This window comes from Neltuma alba, unplaced genomic scaffold (genome assembly GCF_004799145.2).
Source record: "Neltuma alba isolate B1F8T4 unplaced genomic scaffold, ASM479914v2 tig00010903_pilon, whole genome shotgun sequence".
NCBI lineage: Eukaryota > Viridiplantae > Streptophyta > Magnoliopsida > Fabales > Fabaceae > Neltuma > Neltuma alba.
Genome location: NW_021635686.1, coordinates 41,730 through 54,127, shown reverse-complemented (window position 1 = coordinate 54,127; position 12,398 = coordinate 41,730). Strand labels below are relative to the sequence as shown.

Here is a 12,398-nt window from a genome sequence, read left to right as displayed (position 1 = left end):
AACTCTCTTTGTTTTTTTCATGTAATCGCTGGTAGAGCTCCTCTTTAGATACCATGTTAGCAGAGGATGATTCAGTGGTTCTTCATGAACAAAAGCTAAAAAATTGTTTAATACCAATCCCTTTAGGGGGCCCCTTTGACTTTGCTAGGATAGTCAGCCTTTCCAATGGCAGTGGCTAAGATATCCATCCGTCCTTAAGGGACGAATGTACCTTGGGATAATTGCTCCTCAAATGTATCCTGTAACATTAAAACAACAAATTCAATTTAAGATAATTGAAAAAAGCAATTTGAAGCATAATGTATAAATATTACTTACAATTCTCTCAGCAACAGCAACAGACTCTTGAGTAATGTATTGACCCTTTTTAATCTTCGCCGTCTTCCATTTTTCTTGGCGAGAAGGATGCTCAATGGGTGGAATATAGCTAGTAGGATTTGAAGCAGTAGCCATCTGTGCATTCTTCATCCGCTCCTCCATCATACTTCTTTCCAACCCACCATACCCTGCATTAGACATGGTATGTGGGTACATATTCTGCTCAGATACTTGCCTATTCTTCTGACTCAATACCTATGACAATGAAACAAATTCAACAAAGTCAGTTTAGTTAAATAAAATATGAACTGATTAGAAACTAAGTTTGAAGAATCCAAAACCTAAAATGTAGGGTCTTCACGTTGCTTCACAAAATTCTCTCATGCCTTGTCGCTAATAAACTGGTATCGTTCCTTAGGATGCTCACCCTTTCTTTTTCTACGAATATAGTGTTTTGTAAGCGTGGACTTAAAATCCCTCTACCGTTCATCAAGTTGCTTAAACAAATGGTCTCTCATTTGCTTAGTGGTGGGAATATCAAATGTCAGCTACAATATAATAACATAGAGTTATAAGTAAATAAGCAATTATAATTGAAACAAATAGAGAAAAAAATTCATAATGTACCAAAATATCCTCCTAAATGTTTTTCTTCAAATCTTTGTCCATCTTCTTCCAATTAGGAATGTCAATCGCAATCTTACTGCGTGCGACATAACCCACATAATTAGTAAATTGAGCCCCAGTCTTTTCTATAGGCTTCAAATCATCATCAAACTCCACTGTAATCCTCATGGGTTGTGTAGTTTCATCACGTAAAGCCAAATGGCTCATACGGGTTAGCCCTCTACCTTTCTTTGGCTAGTAGTAAAGGAGTTATCGTCGCCAGAACCCTATTGACCGATCCATCCATTTCCTATTCAAAGAATAACCAATTAATAAATGTAAGAATAAGAAATATCAAGTTAATATAAAACATTAAGTATATATAACAAAAAAAATCATATTATGAATAATAAGAAATATGAAATGAATTTAATAAGAAACATCAAATAATTTATTTAGGCCTTACAACGATTATCCTCCCAAATTCCTTCATAATGATCATCTCTAACAGCATAGTCATCATCTACCAAATCTAATTCAACTGTTTTAGGACGAGTAGCTATGAAAGGCGGGGTGTCATCAAGATTCAAATCTGAGTCACCATCATCTCCACCAACCCCTTGCCTCTTACATTGAAGCACGATAGACAATTTCTTTTTTGCTAGATCGGGAACATAAAACACTTGTTTCACTTGACTAGCTAAAATAAATGGCTCATCTACATATCCAAACCTCTCAAGATCGACCGAAACAAATCCAAATTCTTCATTTGCTTGCACAGCATTACTATTAACCCACTTACATTTGAAGACGGGAACTTTAAGCTTGGTATAACTAACCTCTCATATCTCTTCTATTATTTCATAATAGGACATTGCCGCCAATGTTGGGTTTCTATCTTTAGAACTAGCAAAATGCATAGCTTCGGCTAGTACTATCACCCCACTGTTTTGCATAGTACTTTCATCATCTTGGGTTTTGTGTAAAATGAATAACCATTTATGTCATATTCACCCCAACACAAAACCTCAAAACAAGGCCCTACAACTACTCTCTATATTGTCTTAGAAGGATTGCCATCTTTTAACACTTCTTGCTTGAACCACTCTGCAAATGACTAATTATGTTCATTAGCTAGTTGCATATTGTTCTTTCTTGGATTCAAGTTCTTTAGCATATTCTTGTGAGCATTCAAGTAAGGCAAAACTTTATCCGTGTTGTTTAAAATGTATAGATGTGCCTGTATTACAACTTCTCTTGACATAGACCTCACTATGACGCCCTGTGTTCCCTTGCTTCTCCTCTGATCATGTCGAGATTGAGGAAGTCCAACTCCTTTTACCCTAGCAAGATATGCGTTACAAAACTCAACAACCTCATCAGCTACATATCTCTTAACAATTGATGCCTCAAGCTGATAAGGATTCTTAGAGTACCCTTTTAGGATTTTCATGTATCTTTCAAACGGTACATCCACCTTAAACATACAGGGCCGCAAAGTCTTATCTCTCACACAAGATGAGCTATCAAGTTCACCATAATGTCAAAAAATGATAGAGAAAAATGCATTTCCAATTGGGAGAGGATCACATAACCTTTATTTTCTAATTCATCTAACTCAATAGGATCAATAATTTTGGTGCAAATAGCAATGAAAAACATACAAAGTCTTGTAATAGTACTTCTCACATCGGTTTTCATAATGCCTCGAATAGTAAGTGGGAGTAATTGTTGCATCAACATGTGACAATTATGAGACTTCATCCCTGTTATCTTCAAATCTTGCATTGAAACAAGTTTGCTCAAATTAGAAGAATAACCTTGTGGTTCTTTAATGCTATTAACAAAACTACAAAAACTTCTTTTCTCTTCTTTTGATAATATGTGTGCAAGTGGATGTAAATAAGCCCTCTTATCATCTCTTTCTTGTGGGTGGAGGAGTTTTCTTATTCCAATTTCGACCAAGTCTCGTCTTGCATTAATTCCATTCTTAGTCTTTCCACTTATATGTAAAAGTGTACCAACGAGGCTCTCACACATATTCTTCTCTACATGCATTACATCTAGACTATGTCTCATATCAAGACTTTGCCAATATAGAAGATCAAAAAAGATAGATCTTTTCTTCTATATATTCCTCTCACCGGCCGTCTTCTTCTTCTTTCTACCAAAGACCACATTAATTCCCTTCACCCGTTGATAAACTTCTTCTCCAATTAATGGTATTGGAGCCATTTAATATTCTTGTGAGCCATTAAATGCCTTCTTCAACCTACGGTAAGGGTGGTGCCGACTAAGAAACCTTCTGTGACCAACGTAGACCGTCTTCCTACCATGTTTAAGTTGCATGTAGTGGGTGCTTCTTCGCATATCGGACATGCTTTATGTCCCTTAACATTATATCCTGATAAATTTCTATATGCCGGAAAGTCTTTTATCGTGGTGAAGATCGTGGCATGTAAATTGAAGATCTCTTGTTTATATGCATCAAACATATCAACACCTTCCCCCTATAATTTCTTTGGATTCTCAATCAAAGGTGCTAAATACACATCAATATCGTTTCCCAGTTGTTTGGCCCCGAGATCATCAAAAATAGCATGATATACTTTCTTTTCATACATAACCAAGGTGGCAAGTTATAAAGTACGAGGAGCATCGGCCAAGCACTGTGTGTGTTATTAAGATTACCATATGCATTAATTATGTTTGTGCAAAGCCCTAGCCGAAGGTTTCTTGGTTCGCTACCGAATTGAGAAAAATTTTTATCTATTGTTTTCCATTGAGGAGAATCTGCTGGGTGACAAAGCTTTCCATCACATAATTTCTCATCGAAATACCATCTCAAGTTCTTTGCTTCTGTGACATTAACAAATAGACACTTAAATCGTGATATTATTGGAAGATACCACAAAACCTTCAAAGGAGAACCCTTGGTCATCTCATTATAATCACCATTATCTTTCTTAACTTTGTATCTTGAAGTCCCACATTTAGGACACTTATTCAACCCTTCATATTCATTTCTGAATAATATACAGTCATTAGGGCACGCATGTATCTTCTCATATTCCAAACCTATCGAACACAAAATTTTCTTTGCCTCATACATTCATTTTGGAAGTGAATTCCCCTTTGGAAGAATATCACTCAGCAATTTAAGTAATTCCGTGAAACTAGCATCGATCCAACCATTTTTTGCCTTCAAGTTCATCAATTTCAATACTGTTGTCAACCTCGTGTAATCATCTTTACACCCTGGGTATAAAGGCATCTCTGTATCACTACACAGAGTTTCAAAAGTGGGAGAGAACAATGTAGAGGATTCAGACCTTATGTCACGAAACATATCCAAAATTTTATCACCAAAGTCTTCATTTACAACCTTCTCCTTCCCGGACAGTAAGTCTCTCTAATTTCTCCATACCATATCCAATTTGTATACCTCAAATTTATCCCATTATATATAAGATGATCTTTTATCTCAGAAATACTTCTCCGACTATTGTTTAAGCATTTGACACAACGACAATAATACAATCCATCTCTTTGACTAGGATATTTCTTTGAGCAAACTAAAGAAACCTTTCAACCCTATCCTCATATTTTTTGCTAATTCTCTTAGCTTTCATCCAACTACGATCCATTATTTTACAAAGTCAATGAACATAGTTGTCAAGCTCAATTCTAACTCCTTAATTCAAATATTGAAATAATAAAATAATTAAATGTTAGTCAATAAATTAAATTTGACTAACACTTAATTTACAAATTAAAGGGAATGTCTCTTTTTTAAAAATAAAAAATTTGATAGAATTTCCCTTTAAATATATAACAAAAGGAAAATTAGAGTGAAGGACCAAGAAAAAGTTATATTTATTACAAAAAATCTTAAAAATTATAATTATTTAAAAGAACCATAAATATATTAAATATATTATAATAAAAAAAATGAAATATATAATTACTTTTAAAAATTAGATTAAGTTATTTCTTAAAAATTGATATTTATAGTGAATGAGCGAAAATGTTGATAAAAGTATAAAATCAAACAAACATATATAAGTTTTGTAAAATATTTAAACAAAAATTATTTTAATCAAAATTAAAACTATTCTTCATGACATATTTCAACATGCATAAAGTTTTATAAAAATATAAAATTAATTTAATATAATTTTTTTCAAACACTTGTTTCTAATTTACAGTTATAGAAATAAATAAAAATAGATTTGTATATAAAATTTAGTTTTTTGTAAAAATAAATTTAAACATATATATACTTAAAGAAGTAAATTTTTATAAAAATATTATTCCCTTTAGATCCTCCATTCTAATTTTTCCTATAACAAATCCTAAATTTGTATAAAAAATAAACATATCAATCAATCAACCAAACCATTTTAACAGTGTAATAAACAAATTAAAGACATGATAAATTTAAAGAAATATAACAAATAAAACAAAAATAAGAATTCAATTTCTAACCAATTTAAAAGATTCTTAAAGCTAAAACTTCTGAATCCAAAATAGGAACACAAATGATTTCCATTTGCAATGAAATTTTAAACAACACTTTATCATCAATCAGTGTTCATAATGAAAAAAAAATTCACAAAACAAGTAATAGATTATTTATTACTAACTTATCAAATTTATTACAAAAAAATTACCGAAAATTCGAAATAAATATCAAAAAATTATTAAAAAAATAAAAACTTCAAAACTAGTCAACCTCAAACATTTAAACATGTTTCCAATACCGTATATAGGAAGGAATTGAGGTTTACTCACGTCAAATGCCACCAATCAACAACTCAAGCACATGAAAAATGAAAAATCCACAATGCAAACCAACCACAACGTAAAACTAAAAAACCCATTTGAAATACAACATATTTTTATGGTCAAAATATCCAAGAAACCAAAAAAAATTGAAAAGATTGAAAGAAGAGGACACTCACTCAATATGACGATTCAAAGGCGCGAAGTTGGGTGTTCGAACGGCGGTGGACGGCGGCAAGACACCACAAGCTAAATGAAAGAGTTTAAATGGTGGGAAAGGCTTGGGAATAGCCGGTAATGGAAGTTTGTTGGTAGTGAAACAGTGGGGGACCACGACATACTAATACGAAACTGTGAAAATGAGTAAAACTGAACCCTATTATTCGATTATTTTAAAACTTTCCACGACGATTATTAAGAAAACCGTCATGGAAAGTATTTTTAAGGACGGTTATTTATTTTTAAGGGTGGTTATTTAAAAATACTTTCCACAACAGTTTTCTTAATAACCACCGTGGAAAATCACTAGTCAAGAAACTTATTTACAAAAATACCACCGCTTTTTTTTTTTCCACAGTGTTTTTCTTCTTAACCGCCGTTATTTAGCAATGTTATATGTTTTTTTTCTAGTAGTGCGATCACATTTGCAAAAGAAGAATGGTTGAGGGGGTATTAATAGGGGGTTTAGGAGGAAAATGATAAATATAGGAGATAGGTCTTATATTTAGGATCGAGATTAACTCTTTAGTTAGGTCATACATTAAGAACCAGAGGAGTATAAATTAACTTAATTTGACCTACCAACATTTATAATTAAAATTGAAATGGTAATACATATATAAGAAAATAAGAACATGAAAACATACAAACATAAAATTATATGCCCTCCCTATTTATTCTAGGTTTGTCATTGTTAGCAGGGTTTAGCTTAAGATGAATATGGAAGCCCTTCTCCTAGTGAGTATTTTACAGAGAGCGGATTTTACACAGAGCCAGCAAAAAATTCCTTTAATAATTATCCATTTTCATGACCAGCTCAAAAAATTTAGTAGATTTATTTAGAAGTCTTTAATAATGACCCTAGATATAACCTATCTTGTTGGCCATGAAGAAAACATATCCCATTTTTAGGATATGATGGTTGGTTGTTCACAAAGTAGCACTACGAACTCATGTTTTCTTTTCTCTTGTTTTTTTGTTGTGAATATCAGCAATGCAATTCATCCAACAATAAACCTAGTCCAAATGATAGAATTAGGACACAAGCAAACCCAAAGAAACAAAATGTTTTATTTTCCAATTACTTCCTCAATTATATTGGAGGAATAATAAATACATATTAGGAGTTCTCATATCCCCTTCAGAAGGATGTGTGTGTGTGTATGGATGGATTATTTGAATACATCATAATTTTTGTCACTTGGTTCATACAGACACACACAGAACTCAAATATTGTACCATGTGGATTTCACAAGGATATATTTATTCATTATTTCTTTTCTTTTCTTTCTTCTTCTTCTGACTTGATATAAATACAGGGATCCAGCTACACTAAAGATCAATACTCTAGTTTATGTTTTTTATATTATAGAAGGATTCAGTAATGAAAACTCTAGCATTTCGAGGTTAGTCTCAACCAAGGCCATATCTTGTGGGCTCAAAAGTCACCCACGCTTCGATTCCCTTTCCTTCACTTGTATCCATCATATAATTTCTATTACTAAAGTCAATCTGGTTTCCAAAGGTACATTTTTTATTATCTATAGAAGATCCTTTGCCATGACAAAAAGAAGAAAGTTTTGCCTCTCAGGGTTCAAAAATATTCTGATTCAAGATTTGAACTTTCTCAACAAAACTTCAATATAAGTAGAAAAAACCATAAAGAATATTCGTATCATTCTTTTGTTAATTGAGAAAATAAGAGATGAAAGGTTCGCGTATGATACCTTTTTGGGATGCAATTGAAGTCCCCTGCCTCAAAAGGCGATAGAACAGTCAGAAAATCCATAGAAGGATAAAGAGATCCCAGACAATACTTCGGAATCGTTGACTCAGTGATACACCCAATAGATATAGAAGACCATGCTTTGATGAATGAAGCAATTGTTGAAGCATCAACAATTTTGTGAGATGAGGACACACCAATTACCAAACCTCTACAATCGAACAGATTCACTTGAACTTTCAACAAAAACCCATTTCCGAACTCAGCATCATCATCGTCGTCGTCGTCGTCGTCTGGCACAAACTGCTGTATAGTGTCATTGTCTGGTCGTTTAAGGATTTGTACGAGGAAGCCATGGACATGAGCCTCACAAAACTCAACACCTTCATCTTTACATTCAATTATTGCATTGTCTTTGACTCTCCCTGCTAGAGGGTAAAAGTAGGCCAGAGTCTCAGGCAGTGACGTCTTTAACCTCTCACACCTATTGTCAGCAACCTTACGTTCAGATTCAACATCGACAAAGAAAAATAGAATTCGAGTGTGCTTCGCAGTTGCAATCTGGTCGAAAAATGATAGCTTGAAAATTTTCAAGTTTTTGAGTTGTTGGAGATGATGGCTTTATGGTTTGTTTCTACACAAATTCAACCTTCATCCTGTGGCCTGATATATAGAAACTATAGTTAGCAAGTAAGAAGGACGAAGAATAATCCCGCAATGAAGATGAGAGAGATCAACCAGAAATGATGGTAATAGAGATTATAAGAATAAGAAAGAGTGGTTAATTAAGTAGAAGAAAAGAATAAGAAAAGTATTACTCATCTAACTAATTGATTAGATTAAAGAAGTAAAATAAGTTAATTAATTATTAATTATAAAAAATATAACATATTTTTTCTAAAATGCTATAATCATTTTCCTTAATATCATTTCTCCATCTCCTATTTGATTATGGTTGAAGAGTATCAATAGAGATAATTTTTTAAAAAAAAGATAAATATGAAAAATAAATTTTATATTTAAGACCAAAATTAACTCAATAATTAGCTTCTATATTATTAAATACAGGAGGAGTACCAAATTAAATCAATGAAGAATAAAGGAGGAGAGGACTAGCACTCATTAGCCGTTTGGCGATTTCTATCCTCCATTGTCAAATATTATCGTCCTAGTTGAAGAACCTTCTCCCCTTCGTTTTTTATTTCAGATCTGCAACAATAGAAAGACACTCTGATACAACAGGCAAAAGAAAGTGAAATCCCAATTATATCATGGCTAAGAAATAAAAAAGGAAAAATGACAGATAAAGAAGTTTGAAAATGTGAAATGCCAATTTGGGAAGCTAAGGAAATGTAATTACAGATAGGGAAGTCCTTCCCAAATTGGAATTTTGAAATTCAATGAAATGACAAAAATGCCCTTTGTCCTTTTTTTTTTTAAAAAAATCCCAGCCCCTCACCGGTGGTTGCCGACCGACTGGCCTTCGACGGCCGCCGACCGCCTCTGGCCAATGGCACCGGCCACTAGTGTGGTGGCTGCCGGTGAAGGATTTTTGTAACAACATTTTTTTTTTGGAATGGGATAATATGGGTTCAAAGTGGTAGGGTGGGATTTGATCCCACAACCCCTTGGCCACTTGGGCCAACAAAAGGGAAGATGGCTATTGGGCCATCAAAGATTTCTTAACCTTATAATGTAAACAAAAATATAAGTTAACTCTTTTACTGTGACTCCAGCGCGTGACAACAATTTATCTGAGGATGACAAGTCTTAATTGAGAAATAACAAGTCTAAATTTGATATTAACAAAGCAACTTTTTCTTATACATAACAAGTAGCAGCATGTACATTAACTAAAACTGACCATAATTGATTTAAAAACGACACGTCTTTACTGAAAAATGACAAGTCTAAACTTAATACTAACAAGGCAACTTTTTCTTATACATAACAAGAAATAGCATGTATGTTATTTAAAAATGACCATAATTTATTTGAAAATAACACGTCTTTACTGGAAAATGATAATTCTAAACTTGATATTAACAAGGCAACTTTTTCTTATACATAACAAGAAATACAAGACAACTTTTTCTTATACATAACAAGAAATACCGAAGATATTAACAAGGCAACTTTTTCTTATACATAACAAGAAATACAACGCAATTTTTTCTTATACATAACAAGAAATACCGAATAAATTGTTGTCATTTTTAGTAAAGACGTGTTATTTTCAAATAAAAAAATGACCATATTTTTATATTTGAAAATAACACGTCTTTACTGGAAAATGACAACAATTTATTCGGTATTTCTTGTTATGTATAAGAAAAAGTTGCCTTGTTAATATCAAGTTTAGACTTGTCATTTTCCAGTAAAGACGTGTTATTTTCAAATAAATTATGGTCATTTTTAATTAACGTACATGCTATTTCTTGTTATGTATAAGAAAAAGTTGCCTTGTTAGTATCAAGTTTAGACTTGTCATTTTTCAGTAAAGACGTGTCGTTTTTAAATCAATTATGGTCATTTTTAGTTAATGTACATGCTGCTACTTGTTATGTATAAGAAAAAGTTGCTTTGTTAATATCAAATTTAGACTTGTTATTTCTCAATTAAGACTTGTTATCCTCAGATAAATTGTTGTCACACGTTGGAGTCACAGTAAAAGATTTAACTTATATTTTTGTTTGCATTATAAGGTTAAGAAATCTTTGATGGCCCAATAGTCATCTTCCCTTTTGTTGACCCAAGTGGCCAAGGGGTTGTGGGATCAAATCCCACCCTGCCACTTTGAACCCATATTATCCCATTCCAAAAGAAAATGTTGTTACAAAAATCCTTCATCAGCAGCCACCACACCAGTGGCCGGTGCCGGTGGCCATAGGCGGTCGGCGGCTGCAGGAGGCCATAGGCGGTCGGCGGCTGCCGGAGGCCAGTCGCCGGCCATCAGTGAGGGGTTGGGATTTTTTTTTTAAAAAAGGACAAAGGGCATTTTTGTCATTTCACTGAATTTCAAAATTCCAATTTGGGAAGGACTTCCCTATCTGTAATTACATTTCTTTAGCTTCCCAGATTGGCATTTCACGTTTTCAAATTTTTTTATCTATCATTTTCCCAATAAAAAATGTAAAGTAAAATCAGTGGCCAATATTACTCGTGCTCAAATATATCAATGGTTGAGATTAGGGCTGCACATGGGCAGGGCTAGGCAGGGCAAACCCCTTGCCCGATGCCTAGTCCGAAAGATGAGCCCGGCCCTGCCCAGTAGAAGCCCTAACCATTTTGGGCAAGGCAAGGACGGGCTGGGTAGGGCGGGCTTTTCTGCCCAGCATAGTGACACCATGTCCTATATCATATGTAGAAAAAAAAAATTCAATTATCGTGTTTTGAGACAAGTGAGAGGAAAAAAATTATCACAAATGTGTCTATCACTCATATATATATATATATATATATATATATAAGGCCTATGTAGTCTTGTTCTTCAACTTTCAATTTCTTATGGGAGGTAAAAAAAAATATATTTAATAATTAGAACATTTAATAATCAAGCTAAATCAGTAGTTCAATTCCTTAGTTTATTTATATAGTTGGCAGATTCTTATAATCATGTGAAAGCACAAAATTTGAAAGGTGGTTTTATTTTTCTTTTTTTGTTTTAAAAAATTGGATGTAAGCGAAAAAGAAAGAAATTTGACTTGGAGTAATTTAGCATATTGAATCTTATATTTTGATATTTAGCTCTTTTATATAATTATAATTTTATGTTCCTTTCATTTTTTTCTAATTTTACCCAATTTTTTTGGCCAAAACAAAAGAGATAATTGCTTAAAATAATATTATCTTATATATATAATTATATATTTTTCGGGCAGGGCAGCATACCCTGCCACGGCCCTGCCCAGCCCATGAATCAGCCCAGCCCGAAGATGTCCATTTTTGCTTGGGCAGCTTTTTACTAGGCTGGGCTGGGCGCTTTTCTTGTAGGGTTGGACGGGCTTATTGGGCATACGGGCCTCATGCACACTCCTAGTTGAGATTGCTTGGTGTTTCACTTTTACCAACGCGCACATTTTTCCGTATGTATTTTCAGTTTTTCCCTTTTACATATGAGGTCGTACTTAAGCACGCACGTTATTTCCCACAAGCTGTCAAAAGCCTCATACTTTTTCCAACCTCCGATATTGACGCCAATGTAAATCCCGCAATATAAGTAGCTACCAATGGATATTAGTTGGAAACGGATAATTCTTCTTCAGATTCAAATTACATATTTTATATTACTGCTATTTTTGAATTATAAAAATGTATTTAAGTCATCAATATATATTAATATTAGTTTCTATGATGACTATATTAAAATTTTTTAAAGCTCCTTTATTATTATGTATTTGTTTTATTTATATTACATATAATATTATTTTTAATTTAATTATTACAGCACCAGTTGAACCAGACTGTTTGATTGATCAATTTAACTATTTAAAACCTGATTCACTAGCTTTTCTGGTTTAGCGTCTAGCTAGTCTGGCTTTTAAAACATTGTTTCTAATTAATTCATATACCCTTAAATTTTTATTGTTACTTTTAATATGCCTATCTTCTTTAGTGTTCCAATCAAATCATACATTTTATAATTTATTCTTTTATTTGACCTTTATCATTATTATTTCGATTTGATGTGTATATTTTAATTCTATAATTGGATCACGCATATTAATCTCTTATAACTTGTTC

General features: G+C 32.9%; 1 protein-coding gene across 1 annotated transcript; it reads right to left on the bottom strand.

Moving 5' to 3' along the window:
- Nucleotides 1-7,516: 7,516 nt before the first annotated feature.
- On the bottom strand, nt 7,517-10,608 carry LOC114759844 (salutaridinol 7-O-acetyltransferase-like). The gene is made up of 4 exons (XM_028949080.1): nt 10,493-10,608; nt 8,837-8,885; nt 7,657-8,216; nt 7,517-7,565 (listed from the first exon to the last, which is right to left on the bottom strand). Exons 1-4 carry the CDS (start codon nt 10,606-10,608, stop codon nt 7,517-7,519), a joined length of 774 nt encoding a protein of 257 aa, XP_028804913.1.
- Nucleotides 10,609-12,398: the final 1,790 nt, after the last annotated feature.

Excerpts from the sequence above, each read along its gene's own strand:
- LOC114759844 (XM_028949080.1), bottom strand. The coding sequence starts at position 10,608 with ATGGCCGGCGACTGGCCTCCGGCAGCCGCCGACCGCCTATGGCCTCCT. Across the intron at positions 8,886-10,492 it reads GCTGCTGATGAAGGATTTTT|AGTGTCTTTCTATTGTTGCA; the intron begins GTAACAACATTT and ends CTGTTGTATCAG. Across the intron at positions 7,566-7,656 it reads TTCAATTGCATCCCAAAAAG|TTTTGTTGAGAAAGTTCAAA; the intron begins GTATCATACGCG and ends CTTATATTGAAG.